This window comes from Diadema antillarum, unplaced genomic scaffold (assembly GCF_040938485.1).
Source record: "Diadema antillarum isolate AM-2024a unplaced genomic scaffold, OU_Dant_1.0 seq00000204_RagTag, whole genome shotgun sequence".
Taxonomy (NCBI): Eukaryota; Metazoa; Echinodermata; class Echinoidea; order Diadematoida; family Diadematidae; genus Diadema; species Diadema antillarum.
This window is the reverse complement of record NW_027271263.1, coordinates 406,857-428,312: the sequence shown is the minus strand read 5'-3', so window position 1 is coordinate 428,312 and position 21,456 is coordinate 406,857. Positions and strand designations below refer to the sequence as shown.

At 41.7% G+C, this 21,456-nt stretch overlaps 1 protein-coding gene across 1 annotated transcript; it reads right to left on the bottom strand.

Annotated features, from left to right (window-relative positions):
- Window positions 1–370: 370 nt before the first annotated feature.
- Window positions 371–20,275, bottom strand: LOC139728879 (pappalysin-1-like). Its single transcript, XM_071639814.1, has 18 exons — window positions 19,870–20,275; window positions 13,342–14,227; window positions 12,847–13,023; window positions 12,173–12,318; window positions 11,398–11,694; window positions 10,598–10,936; window positions 10,026–10,220; window positions 9,303–9,573; window positions 8,188–8,316; window positions 7,524–7,612; window positions 6,788–6,987; window positions 5,524–6,021; window positions 4,689–4,857; window positions 4,209–4,410; window positions 3,296–3,464; window positions 2,220–2,355; window positions 1,235–1,413; window positions 371–586 (listed from the first exon to the last, which is right to left on the bottom strand). Exons 1-18 carry the CDS (start codon window positions 20,273–20,275, stop codon window positions 371–373), a joined length of 4,704 nt encoding a protein of 1,567 aa, XP_071495915.1.
- Window positions 20,276–21,456: the final 1,181 nt, after the last annotated feature.

Sequence of the window (21,456 nt, the reverse complement as noted above, 5' to 3'; positions counted from 1 at the left end):
ACATTTACACACAGGAATACACACAAAAAAGAAAGCTTTACTTCCAAAACTACATGTGTTCTTCATCTACAATGAACATTAAATGTAAATCATTCTATAAATCAGGAAAGACACGGCTTAACCATTCGACCTATCGATGACGTTTTTTAAACGGCTCTCGATGGCATGCCCTTTCGCAAGGACTTAACATTTTGTCCTCGGTCGTTACATCATACAAATCCAAACACCTTCGCAAATAAGATAGCACACACACACACACACACACACGCGCGCGCGCGCACACACGCATGTTCTATATAATTAACTATTTTCATTTCTAATAATTATCTAGTGTAAACTACATCTACTTCTATTGACCCTACCACCGCCTCTACAGCGGGGGCCGGTTAATATCCCTGTCGAACCCGTTTTGACGGTGAGCATTCTCCATAGCCTCGGGGTCCCGACAGGCACACGCCTGCCCGCAGTTAGGCATGAAGAGGTTGACTTCTCCTCCTGGAGCGGTAGACGGACAACACGCCCCGCCATCCCACAGGCAGAACGCCCGGTTGTTTTCCGCCTCACACTGATCGTCGTCGGCGAAAGCCTTGCAAGAATAACGATGAATGTAAAAACGTCACAGTTTTCAGGACATTTGGTATTATTAGATTCTTTCCAAACTTCTGATATTGTTGCCATAGATATCAGCCTAAAGAAGTAAAAAATTGTTAATACCTTATCCTTGAAATTAGTCGAATGTGAATTCGTATTTTAGTGTGATAGTGCGGAATATTTTCCCCCTCTTTTGTTCGAAACAACAATAGGTAACTACATTGGTCGTTCGATTAAAGACAAACATCAGTAGGCCTACCAAAGAATATTCAGCGTGAAATATTTGCAAGTTAGATCTCTTATTTCCTAATTTTGAAATTCTAATTGGCGTTTGGTCTTAACTTCTTGCTGTGTTGGATTTCATGCCCGTAATTGACATTGCCAGCAACATTTCATCTTTAAACTTTGCAATGAATAGGTCTTGCAACCGAACACTGAAGACTTGGAAAAGAAAGATAAAGAGATGTAAAACTTATAAATCAACTAAGTTTGTGGACAAGAATATAAATGCCTTCATGTTTTTGCTAATCTAATCTCCCGCAAACTACTGCCATTCCGAACGAATATGCAGGCTCATACCTTATAATAAAGTATATTATTTTGAACACAATTATTATGATATACGTCCCCGGCTTATACTCACTTCCCAGCACCTTTCTTGACATCGTATCAGGTCTACATCCGGGTACCACTCTCCCCGCGCCGTGCAGACGACAAGGTTGTTGTTTCCTAGCAACCCGCGGTCTCTAAATGTGGCGCCCTCAAGGGCAACCTGATGAGAAAACCCTTGACCCTGGCGACACCGTACACGACATCTCGCACCTATGCCACAGGAAAATGAGTTTGAGACAGGGGTACATATACAGTAAATATACTGGCATGTGGCAACTTTCTCTCACACACGCACACACCATGCAGTTACCTTGTATCGTTTCATATCTCCGGTAGATAGCAATACAAGATTCTACTTTTTCGACAAAGTTCAAACTGATTTAGCACTTAAAGGCCCAAATTCACGAAGGTGGTACAATCTTTGTCCACGGTTTAAACCATGGACAAAGACCGTAGTTTTGTATGGGGCGCTAAGTGTCGCATGGCCTATTTCGTAACGAAATAGGCCATGCGACACTTGGCGCCCAATATGTTTGTCCATGGTTTTGCATGGACAAAAATTGTACCATCTTCGTGAATTCGAACCAAAGTGTATCATTATGTAAATACTCTGGATATCGACATTGTGACATAAAATAGCATTATTCGAATAACACCGGGTTTATGATTTTTAAATTTCAGTGAATTATAGTGGAAATTGACACGAAACAATGAGGACCATATTTGGGATTCCTCTGAGGTGCTATTCCGTGTCACAAAGTTTTCAGGGTGTTGATACACTTTCATCTGCTTAACCAGATAGGCCCTATAAAAGGATAGACTCAATATGTAGTCATCTCAAGATATGAGCGTTGTATCTCGAGGATATTAGCCGTTGCATCATGTCATCGCATTTTCATTCCAGGGAGTTTACAACATGAATTAAATTTTCCAAGAAGTGGACAAGCATATTCGTAAAGCTGCATAAAATACATTAGCTGAGGGCGAAGATTGCGACGGCTGAAGCAGGAACTCACCGACTCCATGGCCACTCGGGCAGTCGATATCAATATCTTGTGATGGCAAAGGTTCCGGGCAAACCGTGGACGGGTCACAGAGGGCGAACTCTCGGTCCCACTGACCGTCTTTGGTGCAGGTAATTGTGTTGGACAACTATGGGAAATAATGTGAGACATATACGGTATTCTGCAATGCAGTTGATATAAATAATGAACTCAGTCTTGGTTGAATTAAGTACCTCTTAAGTTTCATTATTAGCGGCTTTAGGTCTGCGACAATAGGGAGTTTTCGCAAGCACGACGCGGCCGGGATTTTAGCGTGTCGTGTGCAAAATTTGCTTCTGCGCATGATCAAATCCGAGAAACGTCCCGTCCTGGGGAAAAAGAGTACGGTATTCAGCCAAAATAGCGTTCGGTCCCGATGCTGGGCAGGAGTGAGCCAGCCAGCCAGCCAGTCAGCCAATCTGCGATCTTGACCCCACGCCTCCGTCCTGCACAGGAAAGCGAAACTGCTTAGTTATGGGAACGGGAGTCCGAGTACGGGAACTGTCACAGGTGATTGCTTCCGCGTATTCTCGGTCTTCCCGTCGTGTAGCGAAAACTCCCTAATAACCCAGCGACGCGGTTCAGGGGGAAAATAAAATGTTGTTCTGCACATGCCCCAGATAACTGTTCCCATTGTCCAACCCGGGAGGAGGCGCATTATAAACATTCGCGTCTCAGATCTACAGCTCGCTGTTGTCACAATGTTGATGTCCCTAGTGTCAAAACTTTGTTTATAGCCATAGAAAAATGAGATGATTAGTCAAAGTCTATAGAAATACTATCCAATTTGAGGTCCTAAATCGTCAGCTGACCCGACAAATAGACAAGCACAAGTACTTATAAGAATATTAAAGTAAGTGTGGCATGGGTAGGAAAAGAGGGAAAATAGGGAAAGAGCTTTGGAGAAAAGGTCCTTCTATACCTATTACAAGATGAGAATTCAGGGTGAGAGTTGAGTTTGGCAAAGACAATACTATCTGACTATAATCCGCCATTTTTCAAGGGTGAGCTGAGATAAATTTCAGAACTGATGGTGTTGCAGTAATTACCGAAGCGTTGGAGCAATGTAAGGTACACTGGCTCTTGTACATAAAGCCGTTGGTGCAGTTGTATAGTCCGTGGAACCACGGGGCGGGTTCAGGGCAAACAACTGGAGTGCAGTCCGCCCCCTCCCAGGTCGAATTCTCGGTGCATCGGTACCGAACAGTTCTAGTTGCTCTGTGACAAAAAGGACGAACAGGATCGTACAGAAATCATCGTTGAAACTAGCATACACACACAAACACACTCATACAAAAATAGATACGACTCATACACATGCTGCCGAATTTTGTAGACAAAGTTTCATATTTAGGGACGTTTTGTTTACATTGCATCTAATTTGTTTTGCAATGCATAGTAGAGAAGATTTCCCGACAAACGCCATGCGAGGACTAATACCATACACCCGTTCTTTCTCTGGGGCTAGAGCGTACATACGTTTCATCTGAAATCACTCTGTAAATGTGTACGTTTTGTGCAATGTCGAACCAATTATCGTATTCGAAAAATCATTCTAAATAATCGTAAAGTTTAATTATGAAGTATAAAAATCATTATCGCTTGAAAGTTCCACAAAGGTTTTAGCCCTTTGAAGTCTTTGTCGTTACCGGGAAATAACTGAATTTCTAATATTTTCAAAGTAAACTTGCTCGTAGTAGCCTAATCTTGTAATGGTTAAATCCGTTACCGGGTTGGAAGAGAACATTTGATAGCAATGTCTGGTTTTCATCCTGTGATGTGTTAGGACTTAAACTGCATGGGCTACTCGTATGTATGAGTATTGGCCCTGACACACGCCTTACCACTGAGAAAGAAACAAAAGCTTGGTACCAAAAGCACCTGTGTCATTCTGTATTGCACAGTAAAAGAAATACACATGTCTTGTAGACTTCCCGTCCAGCCGCTTTAACATAATCCTACCTTCCTTTCTTGTTCGCTGCCGTGTAACCCGCCTTGCACTTGAATTTGCATGTGGTGCCAACGTTGTGGCCATCGCCCCGGCAGTTCTGACTCTGTAGAATGGCGTGTGGCGGATCGGCCGGTTCATCGCACAAGACCTGACAAAACGACTGGGCGAGGGAGAATAACCCGTCATCCTCGCACCTTAAGGAGTTGTCGTTACCTTTAATATTAGAAGTAATTGATAAAGAAACAGAGAGAGAGAGAGAGAGAGAGAGAGAGAAAAGAGAGAGAGAAGAGAGAGAAAGAGAGAGTAGCTAGATGCAATCTCACCCTGAACGATACAGTCTTGTAGCATAGAGCAATGATCAGCGCTGCTGTGTAGTTGGTCCAAAATAGCAACACTTCTACATTAAAAGGAATATATTGAAAATTTGGTGAGGAAAGCCTCTTCGGTAAGGGGGAAGTAATTTAACTCCTTCGGTATATTCAATTACATACCTTGCAGTCTAGCCGGCGGAACACAGTTTAGGAAGCACTCTTGACCAAACGTTGTTCCTGCCGGACAGTCAATACTGGTCAGACTGGAATCGAGGAATGGCGCCCAGACACAGTCCACCGGACTACAAACCAGGGCCGGACCCTCCCACTGTCCGTCCACGCACTGCAGCTGAAGAAAAACGACACAAAAACTAGCTCCTCATTCACTTCATTATGACTATACCAACTACAAAATGTCACTGCCTCCCTTTATGTAGATGTTTATCATGTCGTGCCTATGGAAATTTCCGTGAAATTTGTACAAGCTATCAAAATAATGCTAAAATCTCATCAATGTCAGCACGTAGTCGGGTCACCGTGGACGTGAAATCCCGACAGAGTCTTTGAGCATCGACTGTTATGAGTTTGACACCATTACAAATTCCAGACAGTGATATACAATTTGTCCTATTTCATTTCTGAAATTAACAACAGAAACGGGAATAATAACCGGTCAACAAGAAAACAGATTGGGAAAAAAATTCTTGGAAATGTACGTATCCAGCGAGCAATACAGTAGGCATCAAAACATAATCGGCCACTTTTAAAAGAAATATAATCAGAACATTTTACTTAAACCTGACATTGATTTATTCAACAGCACTAGCAACCTCATTAAATTCGATCATCATGGTAGTAAACATTGAAAGGCTATAGGCGCTGCAAATTCTAAACTGTTGATTAGACAGCAGGTTGAATGAAACACAAAATTGATATCCTCATCCAATAACTTTTGATACCTTTGAGTGAACATAATATCTTTGCAATGAGTGATTAACTTTGAATATAAACATACCATAATCGGTGACGATGGTCTGTATCCCAGAATGCAATTCACTTCACAGACGTCACCCTCATTGAGACCGCTGCACGTGACATCAGCGAACGGAAAAGTAGGCGTGGCGCACGTAGGTCTTTCACATTGGTAGTCAACGCATCTTCCTAGAGCCGGGTTGAAAACTTGGTGTCCGGTACATTCGGATAGAGCTATGGGGTTAAAGTTCACCAGTGAGCGAAGTCGGACACCGGAAATAGCGATTTGAGGGGACGAGAGCTGGATTCGTACGTACTTAGTGTAGACGAAAGGTTTTGTCAGGTCATGGCTGATGTTAAACTGGATCGGGCTGTCTTCACAAGAGGCTACAGCAACCGTCGACAGCTGGGTGTGAGGTTGACCCTCAGGGTTGAGGAGTTCGGCTGACACGAGGGGTAAAACTTTCTCGACGTCGTAAACGCGTATTCCGCCGAGATGGACGATGACAGCGGATGCGATGACACTCTTTGGGAAACCTACCTATCAAATTAACATCAATCAACCATCAAAATCTTTGCTTTTCACCACCATTGATCTTTAGAATCTTACACTGAAATTGACAATTTTGGATAAATAAAAGAATCAAAGAATGCAACGGTGCTAGATTTGACAGTGATTGTAATAACCTATAACAGTCATTCAGGATTATGAGGCCATCTTCACACCTGACGTCAAAGTGCCTTAGTCAAAAAAAGTCAAAAGTGTCTCTGAGCACTTCTACTGTGTACTCCGTTCAGACAGTGTACAGACCGAGTGTACAGTATAATCTGTTTTCCTGTTTGAACCTAAAAGTGCACTCAAAGAGGTGAATACAGGCAGGGTTTTACGATTATACTAGTATATGGTTTTTAAGTGTCGAGGGAAGGGAGAGTTATAACTCGTTATTTTGCCTTACCTGAAGCCACAGTTCAGGCGAAACTTCGTATTCTATCCCACAGGGGAACCAGGCATCCAGCAAGGTCAATTTGTTTATGCATTCCTGTAGAAAATAAAAAGGTAACACTTCATTATGTCGGGGCTTACCACACTAATCTGGTTCCGTGGACCCTGCCACGGATCAATAAAAAAAATACGATAAAAATTCCTGCAGAGAGAAAAATATCTCAAAAAAAATTAGTCAATTAACAATAGTTAATCGCTTATATGCAAGTTGATACAAACTACAATAAAAGTCACATGGCATATTAATTCCACCATGCACTCTACAGGTTGAGTTGCATGACTTGCCTAGACACGCCTCTTTTACCTTGTTAGGTCTAGGTTCTCCTAGCAACACATCCTCAGAACACTCGGGTCCTTGGTACAGAGGGTTGGCTACGGCAGAACTGGCCCACTGGTCCAGAAACCCCGGTGGAGTGTAGAAACCACAATCTTGCTGACTCGTCGGACGCTCGAATTCCTCACAAACGCCATCACCGTCAGTTCGCCTACATCGACTTGGTTCACCTATGAATCGAAGAAATGGTAACCACTGATAAACTGCGTCTTATGAAGATAAGGATAAGAATCGCATTCACCAATAGCCATCTTATCTTCTCTGATTTTCGGGCAGTACGAGTGGACTCACTTTTGTATTACCAGGTCGTCTTACTTCACAAACACACGCTATCAAATTTGTCCTCTTTAGACCATCTTGAGGCCATTGAATTCGTGCAATGTATATCATGACTTCACTAAAACGCTACCCAATACGTACTCTGCAGGTTATTACTAGAAAGATTGTCTCCGTGGGTTGTCGTCTATGTTTCTTTTTTGTTTTTGTTTTTTGTCTGACAGTAATTGGAACAACTATAATATTATGTACGGTTTAAATTTGAATTCAATCTAGCAAACAGAAAATGACTACTCAGTAATAACATGGCATGATACATTACCTATGCCATCAGCGGTACAATCTAAAGTCCTGCTACGTATGTATATTTTACACAATTCGCAATTTATGTAAGATTTAAAGAGTCACGTATCATCGTCATCTCTCATACCTTCGCAGACGAAGCGGTCTTCGACCAGGCAAAGCCTGTCGCAGCCGTCGCCATCGTCATGGTTTTCGTCGTCACATTCTTCGTCGAGTCTAATAAGGATGGTGTGTGTGTGAGAGAGAGAGAGAGAGAGAGAGAGAGGATCAAGGATGCTATCAATCTGATTTTTCTCTGATACAAAGAGTACCATCCAATTCATCGAGAATTTCTCCCACTATTAATCTTTGAACGGCACTATTCATGTCATCAAGTGAGTTGGACTGAAAATCTGATGGTATACCAATTACACTTAGATGAAAAAACTGGTACGTTTGCAAAATGTGTGCTTATGGCACTAATTTTATTGAATAACATAGTGTTTATAAGTACAACAACTGAATTATTCTGCGAAATACCTTCTTCTGAATAAGATCTTTGCATTCCCTAGATCACCTTTTACACAGACTTAGAGATTTCCGCGAAGCACAACTGTCAAAGTAAGACCTTTGGCAAAGTTTGGGGAGCATTTACAGGATTGTGACATAAATTTCGACATAACAGTTACTGATTTATTCATGGTCGCACATTTGCTATTGCGCATTCCCCCTTTGACAGACATAACCTGGTCGTACTTTGTATCTCTCGAATATTACCGAGAATTAAATGTAGGCTATAGTATGATTATTACCCATCAATCCGGCCATTGCCACAGAACATGTCGCCAAGAGTATGATGGAGAGGAGGCGACAGTGGACCGAATGAATCGCCCGTGATTTGCTGGACGCGATACGAGTATTGGACGCCATCTCTTGCCGATCTGAAGGGGTGGAAGACGAGGAGGGAGTGAACAAAGGAAGGGAAGACAAGAACGTTTAATTCTAGATACTACTCGCGCTTTAAGAAGAGACTACTAACTGTACACATATTGTAAACTCGATGGTCATCGACCGCTAAAGGATATTTTTTAATCATATCTTACTAATAGTTAGTGGGAGTACATGAGTCTCTTTGATACATCACAAGCTAGTCAGACCAGTCAACTCAAAACTCTTTGACTAGCATGTTTTCAACGGCAGGATAAAGGGTGAACCAATGCTGTGCCCAGTCATCATCTTGCGGTAGTTCTTTACTATGGGGCGCCAAGTGTCGACGAATCATTTCGTAACGAAAGGGGCCATGCGACACTTGGCGCCCCATACTTTACTACATCGTCTATTCTTGGCGTATAAAACTCAGAAATCATAAGAGCCTGCGAACAAACAACCAGGCAACGGATCATCTCGTTCCACAAGATTATTGTGATAATCAATTGGGAATATTTTGTATTTTACCTGAGATTTCTGTAGTATGCATGTTTTGTTTTGTTGTTTTTTTTCATTTTTACTCTGAGTTCACGTAATGGAAACTGAAGCTATTCTCGCAGTCTTCACCTCTCGGATTTTTCTGTTTTCATATCAATTTCTAAATCTGCTTTCTAGTCGCATGTGGGAGGTCATATCGTTTAGCATCACTGTTATACTTTTGGAATTCATCAACTTGCAGATCCGTGTGATTATTTTGTTGTATTTACCAAATTACCAAAGCTTTTATCAAATAGTCATGATCTCAACAAAATGAATGCGCTTTCGCTTGCATTTCGACGTCAAGCCGAAGTTAACCCCTTCTCTCGACTATTTCGTCTTAGTTTACAATAAAAAGTGTTCGTTGGGGTTATGGCTGTCGTCTAGAATGGAAAGAAGTAAAAACGCTCCATTAACTCTGACGTCATAATGCCAATAGAAAACTTCTCATAACATTACATACCGATCATGAAACCACGTGGTCTCAACTTTGCGAAGAGATGACTCGCCGTTTTCCTCAAAAGGCGGATCACGTGTGATGCTATAACGCGCATGCGCGCAAGACTGACAGACGGACGAGTTTCGCGCCGAAATAATTTGCACGGCGTCGACACTCGTCCAAGACCGATGGATGAGAATGCGCAGGCGCAGGAGACGCTTGGTTGCGAAGAGACGGGTTGTAAACGGCGTGTCACAGTCGGCTGATATTGATCCTAGGGACTCAGTCGTTTGATCTTTAGTGTTTGGGAAAAGAGACAAAACATTGCTATCTGAAAATATTTTTCCGTTGTCTGAATAGGTGACGGCAAACCATGCTGGTTTTACCATACTTCGTTCGAAAGACAATTAGTTGCAGTTTATAAACCAATCTGATAAGACAAAACATACTTTTTGTATATTAAATCGAAAAATCAATTTCTATTTAAAGCACAAATAAAATGATGAAAGACACTGAAATCTGCAAGAGTTGATCTGAAAAATGATCATTTTCCACATTTTGTTACTGACCTTTCACAATAATCTTCTTGTTCCTCAAGTGATCCAAATAAACTGTAAATATGCATGTATATTTTGCATGTGTGTCGTCTGATCAAATTTTATTAAAACTAGATCGCCACTATGATTATGATAATATAGTTTTCTGTAAACCATGAAACGAATACTTAAGATTTGAAAGAAGACCAACCTTCATAAGTCAGTATGACGTCACTAACTGTATCAATGGGTTGATCCACGTAGTTAAACCAGATTGACAGTCTTGCTGGAACGACAAGGTGGTCGAACTCGAGATCGAGGTAGCATAGTGAGCAGTCGCGGCTACTACGAGTTGCAGCCAGCCAGGCTTGGCTGTCGAGTTCACATTTCCCGGCGTTTGGAGGTCCTGTCAGATAGAATATAGTATATGCATTACATCGGAATACACGTCGCCATAATAATCAGTAATGGTGATGTCGCTAAAATTTCTCTTTTAATCCAGAACATATACGTCTAATGAAGTCAAATCATTGCGACTATTTAAAAAAAAGTGTCTGGTGAGAAAACAGGTTCACATCAGCAGTGCCGTTTTGTTTTAGTTGTTAAAACTCTAAATCTGCGTACTAAACTTATGAAATTATACTGAAAACTCTTTGGAATATTATTAAAGACATTTATATGGAGAAAAGAACATATTTCCCAATATTGTCGAAAGCCAGCAGGTCCAAAAGCAGATAGCACATGGCATCCTTTTTTTTTATCTAGAAAATTTAAACAACCCACCTGTAGCCTCAGAAGGGTCCACATAAGCCGTTCGCTCGTTCTGATTGGTCGTCGCTCTGCGCGCGTACTGCGCGAAGGCGTCGTCAAGCGTGCAATCCAAACAATGCGCAGAGGGCGCTTCTCCTTCTTCGTGCTGCTGCTGCTGCTGCTGGGCGTGTCCACTCAGGGGTGGGATCCAGGCAATCGTCACCCCACCCTCGGGGTCCTCTGACATGACCCGTGGGGGGAGGGGAATGGTGCTTGGGGAAGGGGACGGGGCCCACGAGGAGTACATCAGGTTAATGTAACAGTGCATCCTCGCTCCTTGCTGTGGGGTGAAGTGATCCGTACATCCTGCGTCTGAACACAAAAACAAAACATGCACACGTACAAACACAAACACACAGACAAACAAGTAAGTAAACTTCCAGTGTAGTGTAAATACTTTAAGCGAGAATCGAGTGTCCCTTATCTTATGTGGTACATGTATCTCTTTTTTAACGTCCATAATTCAGAACTTAAAAAAAATATGAATTATTTTTAGCGTATGGTTAATGTTGATGAATAGGCAAAATGTCTGGATTCGAATGTTAAGATTTCAGATTTCAGAAGTGAAATTACCCAATGAACAAATCTGGCCACTTATAAGAGATGTTCGTTGTTTGTCTTCACAAAGTACGGCTTAGATGCCTGTAATTCAATCGGTAAAGCTTTGTGAACTCTGTGATTCAAATACGTGTAATATAAAGAAACGAGATAAAAAAACAAGATAAAAAGAAACGAGATTAAAAAAAACCAAGATAAAAAGCATCCAATCTTACTGGAATAACCCATATAATTTCTGTAGGGCGTGTTGGTGTATATAGTTGGCCTGCCATCACACGAGGCCATGTCACTCTCAGCTGGACACGGGTCTCGACAATGCATGTTGAGAGGCGTAGGGTTGGTGTCAGCCACCAAGTCGCCCGTTTCTAGGGATGGCGCCAACTCGCGGCAAGGGTCGTCGCAGGACATGGCCTCAATGCCGTGATGGACGTGTAGCAATCCGAGCACGTGACCGGTCTCGTGGATGAGTGAGTTATCCGAGAGATGCGACCCACCTTTCAGCACGACGCCACCTACGTTAAAGGTTAAATTGGTTGAAGCAATTTACACATTCGTTTCTCATACAGTAAAAAGGCACTAATATCTGTACCATGACAGAACGTAAAACGGGGTTTGGACGTAAAAATAAGTATAATGGTGTTAACTAGTATGTATTCGGCTCGTCATGTATCTCTTTCTTTTGTTACATTGCGTATGGGTCATACACACTCAGTTATGCCTACTGCAATTTTCCGTTCTCAACAAGTATATGGTTGCTAAGATAAATTTTCTGATACCATGCATTTTCATTCAGGTATTGTATTGATATTGTATTGAGTATGTCCATCAAATTTATTAGGCGTACAATCGTAAACATTTTTTTTTATCTTGTACGCCGATCACATTTCGATAGATTTGAAGTAGGTATCGGAAAAAGGTTACGTAATATCTATTGATAATTATTACACAGTCTTCATAAAGTTACAAGAGAGGATATCAGCGGAGTATTACCTTGAGTTCTGAGGGCATTGACATTCCACGGCAAGGTGGAAAACCCCTCGACGTCTTTTTCAACAATGTCCACAAAGAAAATGGCCAGAGCATCACTGCCGCTGACGTTAATGGCGTGCTTCAGCTCCCCTGATGTCATATACGCCCTGGGAAAGGAAGGAAATCAGTCAAGATTTCGTCTTGCACAACAACTTGTGTAGACCTTCTGGTCCAGGATCTATTTTATTACGATCATTTTGAAGATATCACTCAAGTACCTAATGCCTTGAAACCTTGCGTTCTTGAATAAGATGAACACGGTCTTTACTTTATCCGCCATCTCTTATATAATTCGAAAGTCAAATCAAAGAGACGCATCGCCACATTTCACTACAAAGGGTATGTGTGAAAACAGCCGTGGATAATTCCAACGCATTTGATAATAATGAGAAATTTCTTTAATACTAATCACAGATGAATCGTTGCAGTGAATTTTTTTGCCGATATTGCAAGTAAGATCAGAGTTTTGTCTCACAACAAAAATGGGATTCTCGTTTCTTTTTTTTTTAATTGAACAATACAAATACGTGATTCTATCTGCAAGGTTCAGATTGGTCTGATTACCCAATTTGATATCTTTGATGCTTAGAGCATAAATAAATGAATAAGGATATTAAAATGATTTGAGCTCTCACCGGATCGAGGAGTATGGATCGAAGCAGGTCTCCAGGGGATCAGTAACATCCGGGTCACAGCAATCACCGCCGTCCCAGTCATGGTAGAACTTATTGCATTCTGGTTGGCACGCACCGTCCGATATCAGCGACTGTGCGCATTCACTGCGCACCCAGTCACAATCCCCGCCGTCAAACCTAAGAGCAAAGAAAAGAGATGTAGAGATGAATCGATGAATAAGAATGAATGAAAGCTTTAGCTATACATAGTCTATGTGCGTATATAGTCTATCAAATTTTATTTGGTATTACTGTAACCATTCTCATCTCATTTCCATTTCCATTTCCATTCCCAAATTGCTAGTTTGTGCAAAATTTGCGAGAGATCAAGCCGCAAGCTTGAGATTCTTAATCAACATAGTTCACATCGTCTCAGTTGACATGAGCTACATCACGGTATGGTACATTCAAAACAACCTATTCTCTCTTCGTTGAGAAAGTGTACAGTATACTCACCCTGTAGCCGTATGGTTGAATCCCTCGTCACATTCACCATTCCCGATCCACTTCTTCCTTCCCGACAGCACAAGCCTACGCCGAAGGGACGAGTTCCTGACGAGAAGGGTCTCGACACTCTGCCACGTGATATTATGCGGCCGATACGCAGCCGACAGAATGCTATGTTGCCTCCGAAGATCATTCGAAGTTATGGTCGGATTTGATCCGTCATCTTTCGCCAGCACGATCGGGCGGTATCGGATAATTTTCTCCTGTCGTAATTCCCAGTTGCCAATAAAGCTGCGCGCAACCTCCGGATGATCGCAGACCGTCATTCCGCATCTCGGAGCCAGTATCTGAGGATGCGTGGGAGGTCTTCGTAGATCCATTGTCACTATGCGTGGTTCATTCATCTCTCTTGGACTCCACTCAGTCAAAAGTTCTCCATGGAAGTCTTCAGACAGGACGATATCATCCAGCATGCTCGTTGCCATGGAGACGGCAGATGATGCGATCTGCTCGTGCGACAGTGCCACTCCGTACACGCGCAGGTGACCGACGGCCCCACGAAACGGAGCGTGGGTGATAAGACTTCCACCTAGGGTGAACTCCTTGCACCTCTGCGACACCAGGCTGAAGACTGCACCCCTCTGTCCGACAGCCGCTCCCATCATGGCTCCATCAAGGTACATCTTCACTTTCCAGCCATCATAAGTCACAGCTACGTGCATCCACTCGTTGGGTTGTAAAGGTCGCTGCGATCTCACCGTTGTACTCTCGATGGAACGGTCCGTCTGGAGGTTGAACTGGATCTCGGCATCGCCATTCGTTGACGGGTTCGTGGAGTCCACAAAGAGAGACCATCCCCGCACCGTGTTGGAGGTCCTACACTTGTCTGAAAGCTCTGAATAGGTGAAAACAGAAAAGATTCAATAACATCATAATGTCACATAAAGACATTTATTTGGTGGTTATTTGTCGTTGGGTTGAAAGATTGATGTAAAAAAGTGGCAAAATTCCACTGAAAGCTATAGTTCTTCCGGGGTAGTTCTCTGAATTGGTTAATTTCAGTTCTCTGAACTGAAATCTGAGATACGTTTCAGTTTCATAGCGCTTTCTCCATTCGAGCACACATTTGCTTGAGGGATGAGATTGAGATTGCCACAACTGATTTACGAGAGAAAACTTCATCTAATGTCATCCAAGAAATAAAAGGTTAACTTGAATGAAGGATGAGAAATAAAGGATTATGTCCTAGGAACACGAGGAGACAGATAGCCAGCAAATAATGGCCACTTAAATGTTCCAATGTCAACTACTCATCCATTATGGCCTCCTTTGAGTGTATTGATCTTGGTTTCTAACTGACTTCAAGATTGCCTACATAAAGCTTTTTACTTTTACTGTGTCTGTGACGTAATCACAAACGTTAAACATTCTACCTGACCTTTAGACAGGGCGTCAGTTCATTCCTAAACAGTAGTAGTAGTAGTCTTGGTGTAATAAGACGAGGGTCTCTCTGTTTCGCTTCAGCTTGAAAGGCTTGCTAATCACAGAGATACATTACATTAATGTGTGTGTGCTTAGGAATAATAATGTGGTCCTGTCTTACAAAACTGATGATTTTGACTCACTAACGCTAATCAAAAAAGAGATAAAATAACATAATGTTACAGAAAGTAGAGCATCAGTTTGTGTCGGAGAACCGGGAGATAATATCGGCGAGCATTAACCTAAACAATGTAATCACTCAATGTCAAAATGTCCGACCATGGAATAACAAGTTGACATTACCAATGAAATCATTGACATTTGTGGTCACGTGATCAGAGTATGCGACCTTCAAAAAGACAAAATCAACAAAAAAAAAAGAATAGCACGGGGTGACTGGGAATTTTACGTCATGGATCAACTCGACCATTCTCGATTCTATCACACGAGAGAAAACCTTGATCGACGAAAACATTGTTTGGTCTTCACAACGACAACTTAATGGGGTGTTGGACCCCGCTCTACCGTTACAACCATAACGCGCGGTAACTAAGCAATGGGAACACGCAGCCGCAGGTGTCGCTCAGTGGTTTCTGGTGTGACGGTTCTACTGCAGTGACTGCGTTAACAAAGACAGATTCATGTGTCGTAGGCCTATCTGGTTGCTCTTGAAAAGTGCGTTGACATTTAGCCTTGAATTCTCGTAATGACGTGTGACAACAGCACCCCCTCGCCCCTGGGTATTGTGTCACAGAAATTGCTATTCAAACACACACGCACAGCACACGCACACTCACATACGCTCGCTCTCACACTCGATACATAACCCGATTGTCACTGCCCTGGTGAGGGTCGACAGTGAATCAAATAGGCAAATATTTTCCCTAAGGAAAACAAAGCAACACATGAAATGAACAAATCAATGTCAATTCTAACCTCTTCTTGTGACACAGATTCAACAGCATCTTTACACATATTCAGATCACAGGATCTGCAACTTGACTCTTTAGTTTCGTATTTTTTGTTGTTTCAGTAACAAAATAAAATCAATGCTATGATGCATCGCTTGCCTCACATTTAAATGAAGTAAAGGGCCTATCTCGCTGGAGTAGACGTCGCGACGTCTCCTCTAGTGAGATAGGCCCTTTACGTTGCCGCGACTGATCTATTATGCGACTCGACAGACCAAGAAATTGCTTGCGCTTTGACCAAGTCGTCGACTCCAGGGCGACTTCCGAGACGTCTCCAAACGATAGGACAACTTACTGACCCTGAAGTCACGGTACGTCTCCGTAACGTCTCCTCAGTCGCGGAGACGTATCCGCGACGTCTCCACATCGTCCCCGGTAGGTGGCCATGGGTCTCCGCAATGTCGCGAAGACGTCTCCGAGTCTAGCTAGAGACTGGAAAAAAAGGTCAATCACGTGACTATGGTATTACGTTCCGGAAGAAACATTCTCATCTCAGCCATCGATGTGGTAAGAGTAGAACATAAAGAACTTCACAGCGATAAAGCACAAGGAAGTACTTGCAAACCAGAGGGTATAGTTGCCAACTGTTTGTGAAGGTCAGTTGTGATACAGTGACAACACGAAAGACCAGAACGAGCCATTTCATAGGCCTATGGACACGCGTGTTTTTAAAGCTACTTCATCATAGCTCTGCTAACTTTCTTTGTCTACTCAACATTGCTCAATTGTCCATAAACATGAAGCCAGTTGGTTTAATGAAGTTTCCGCTTGCTCGCATACGAATGGTCCTCGGTTAATCAAATCTGTGACTCATTGATACTCGCTGCGTATTTTCAAAAGTAAGAAAAAAAGGACAATGTCGTTAACGCCATGGTGCCCTATTTCCTTACTTGTACACTGCTCAAACAATGTTATTTCTGTCAGCTATACGTCTTGTCCATAGCAAGTATCTCATTTCCCTTTACACACCCAAACACACACACACACACACACACACACACACACATTATTATGTTGACTGTATTGATGCCTCGTCCAATCTACAGGTAACTCTGCGTACGTCGAATTTGTTAGGACAAACCAAAGATGCAAAATTCAACTTAGGAAATGTATAGTTTGGCTCAAGAAAAAAGTTTCGACTTAGGTGAATTTCTACTTATGTAACTTCGGCTTTTTCAGGCTGAACTGTGCAAGTTGAGAAGTGATAGTACTGATCAGAATTTCGTCATGTAGGCCTACTACCAAAGTTTTCATTTCTTTTTAGGAGGAAATTATTAACAGAAATTAATTTCATATGTTGGATCCGATTTCTTCTTTGTTTTCTCTATAAGGATGCACATGAAACGGATAGCTTTACAAAAAATGTTCCAGTTTAAACGTTTAAGGATGAATTGCGCTTTGCTAGAAATAGTTTTGTTAACAAGCAATATCAGGATTCAGCGATGAAGTCAATTGCTAACACCTTTGTTCACGTTAGAAAAATTTCCATCTGTGATTTATGTGCTTCTTTCAAGGTAACTCCCTTTTCTTTCGCTCTAGTTACGCTGAGGGTGTTTCAAACATTCGTATTAAAAAAAAAAAAAGAATCCACGTGCGTATCGCGTGATCAACTTTTTTTCTTTTTTTTTTTAATCGTGGCCTGGCCTTTACCCAATCAACTAATCTTTTGATTCCATTAAGAGTTTTTTTTTCCTTTTAAAGCGATTATGAGTTTCTTTCATTTGATACTCCGTTCACAAGGAGTGCAAGAGATAGGGAAAGAGGGAAGATACAGAATGGAAGTTATCATAATCAAACAGAAAGGGATTGGAGGGTGTATCGAGAGTAAGCAATGAAGATAATGAAAATGTACACGTGTCCATCATGGTCATGAGCTATGTAAGCATTACTCATAGGCCCATGAGCAAATGCACACACGATTAGTGCACATGCATCTTTATGTCAAATTGTATATTCATGAAACAGCAAACGTCGCGCATACTTTGTCTTAACACATCCATAAAAATGCAGAACATCTGCATAAGTAAATTGGGGAAAATTTTTCAGTAATGCCACCAAAACGCTTTTTCATCAACGAGCATGGATCCAAACTATCAGGACTCTTTTATCTTTTTTTTTTAAATGAAGCGACAAACCACCAAAGTAGGAACAGCAGCCTATTCACTATTTGTACCACTCTATTTTGTCCCTTTCCTATCGGCACAGACAGATATATTTCATGTCAAGGTGACTTTGAAAGGATTCAAATGACAAAAACATAATTCGTTGACACCTTTTTTTCTCAATCTAATTGTCCCGATAAAAATATTTCCAAAAAAGCGCTTGTAATGTATTAATCTTTTGTCGCCGTCACACAAAGCGAACTTTTAAGCCAGCTTTGCTTACTTAGCATTCTAGCATGAAGGGATTGACAAGACTTGGCAGTGTTTACTCACCACGTTTCCAAAAAGTGATCCACATTTAGAAATTTTCAGTGATCATCATCCCTGACGTCCAAAACTTTGCAGAGCGCCACAGGTGTGTCGTTTGATATTGATATACTGTACAGCATGGAAGTCACCTCGATGCGACAATAATCACGGCATTTCACCCAAGAATTGCTTATACTTCTTGATAAAGTTCATTTCTGCTTGATTTTGTGCTTTCCATTTTGTTATTATTATAATAACCATTACTTTTGTCTGTACAATTGCGGTATAACATACAAAGGCACATGCATAAAATGTAAAGGAATGACACATATTACTTGGTTAATTTAGTTTATGCAAAAAAATGAATTAAAAGAAAAATTCTAATATTTCCTTAGAGCCTAACAAACGTTCGCAATCATGGCAATAGGATTTCGACGTACATCTCATAATCAATAGATGGACGAAACGTGTCCGAACTGTATAATTTTTGTACATTTTTGCTGTACATTATTTTCAATGGCCCGTCAGACGTCGTCATGTCGTTGTCGGTGAATTTCATGAGTGGACATGGGATAGCAAGTTTCTGTAGAGAAATACGATTCCCCTTACGAAAACAGAACGAAAAAGGGAAATATTTCATGCAGATTGCCTTAGAAGTAGACATTTATTATTCACAGCAATTTGTGACTTGGAGGAATTAGAGCACACGGATGAGGAGATGATCGGAAGAAGATGACGAAAAGAATTTCAGGGAGCAGGATATCAGAAGAAGGTATAAAGAAGAAAAGGATGAGAATAAAAAGAGGAAGAGGAAAACAAGTAACAGAAAAAGAACGAAAAGCAAAAGGACACAGTCTTCCCGTTACACCTGTAACCCTGACAACATCACTGCAGATAGTTTTAAAGAGTCCTAAATACGTACGACGCGTAAGTCTTAGGTCTTGTTCGCTCTTTGGGTTTCAGTGTCGATCGAGGCACTAAAGCTTCTTGTCAAGAATTACAACTGATCAATGGGGACAAAGTAAATCGACATCGCTTTTCATGCTTCAGTGTATGCCAATAAAGGAGCAAATTAGGAAACCCTTCTGTGACGTCAGCAAAATAAGATGGTTGCCAGGTTTGAAAGAACTTCTTACTCGGGAACTAAACTAAATCTGGTGAGAGAAAAGCGCCAAATCAGCTCAAAACATGCGAAGCTGGAAAATGTTTTGAAAATTAATGTATCTCACTTTGAGTGATATAATTATGTCATTCAGCGTGGTTGTGTCAATATATATGATATCAAATATATTTAAATCTTTACCCTCTATCTTTCTTTTAGACATCAGCTTTGTCGCTCCATTTTCGTCTGGAATTGAGCGACCGTTGATATTTCGTTTTGTACATTAATAAATTTCTGACATTTGTCATTACATTCATCCAAAAAGCGTAATGCGAACTATTACCACAAATTTATTAAAAATTACGTGGCTTGGATTCAACAGAGCAAAGAACTTGAGACTGAATTAAGAGATTATTACTGATATATATTTTTTGGCTCTTTTCATACGCTTTGTCAATGAATTTATTTTTGTCTCAGAATAGAATTACTGTTGAATGTTTTTAGGATGTTTATTGTTTATGAAGTTGCTTTTGTTTCTTGCCAGAGGAAGTCAGACCAGGAAGGTTCTTACCTGCTATGACGGCCGGACTGGACTGTCCACCTTCAGGCTTTACCCATAGTTCTAGAGTGAAATTCTGTCGTGGAAACTGAAAGCCATCTTCGTGCATCCTCTTGTAAAGCAAGGAGTCCGACCTGCCTCTGAAATACACCGCCTTCTGGGGACCATTGCTGAGGTCGGTGGTATCCAGGCCGTGGGCGTGGCGCGGAAAACGAGCATGGTCCTTTCCCTGAAATCTATCGGTATCGTGACATTGATTCGATATATCCCGGCGTCCTCCTCCGTCCAGCTCTCTTACAAATCGCCGGAGCGGCTCGTCACCAGCGAGCTGGGCATCCTCAAAGGGGAGTTCAAGACTTCCGTAAGACGGTGGATATAGGGCAAGGCCAAGTAATATCGATATACACAATTGCAACATGATCGCGCAGGGCTGTAGACGAGGTCGTCTGCTTGTCGTGGATGCTGCCGGATTGTGATCGACCTCCTTCGCTGGGCGTAGAAACGCCAACACTCTGATAATCAGTGACAAATCTGCGGTTTCGAGGACCAAATGTAAAGTGACAAAGCCCTTGTCATCGTACAAAAGCGATTTGTTAGCTGTCGGATTCGACCTTACGAGCCTTCTGTACAGTTCCCTGTAACACGGTTACGGCGAATGAACCGCTTCGTGAGAGCCCTGTGGGTTTTGTTTTTGCCTATCCCTTGAGTCCGTAACGAGCGAGTGAGCAAGGGTATCAAATTAAGCGGTGGATTAAGACAGCTATGTGGAGATTCCAGGGTTAAATGCGTGAATGTATTCAGTAATAACGACAAAATCCAAGGTTTAGATTGGTGAGTTGATACAGGGCATGCACTACAGAACTAAGTCAATAACTCTCTATATATCGTGGAGAAATCCAAAATTAATTTTGCTGTTGTGGTCTCAGTTATTGCAAAATTTGAGAATTAAAACTACGACCTCGAGAAGAGAAGTTGAAAATCGTGACTTCCTCAGTGGATGAATACCTGACTAAAACTCCTTTGCAGTGTCCAACTTAAAAGATTGTTTTTTAAGACGACAAGCAAACTTAAAAGACTGTTTTTTAAGACGACAAGCAATTGGTCAATTGCTCCGTCAAAATGCAGTATAATGGTAACAAAAAACGAATTTTAATCTGTAGTTATGGGTGCGCAGGGGAAATTTTTAGAGCAGCTTTTATTCTTCTTCGCTCCTCTTTTATGCATGATAATCTCTAGACTGTAACAGTCTGTAATCCGGCACTAAACTCTAGAGAGTTGAACGCCCTGCTACAGCTCTCTATATACGGTGCTCAAATACACAGTGAGCGCTTTTAGCATCTTAATAATAATAATGATAATAACAATAATCACAACAATAATGATAAGGTCTTATTTATTCAGGGTAGCCTCTTCAGTGTTGCCACTGCTCTACCAGAGGGCCCTGTTATTGTACCCTATAGTAGCGTTGCCAGGTACCTATTTATACACCTGGGTCAAGAGAGACACGGTGGATAAAAACACCTTGTCCAAGGACGTAAGCACTGGGCGGGAATTGAACTCTGATCCTCTGATTAGGAGTCGAGAGTCTTATCCACTATG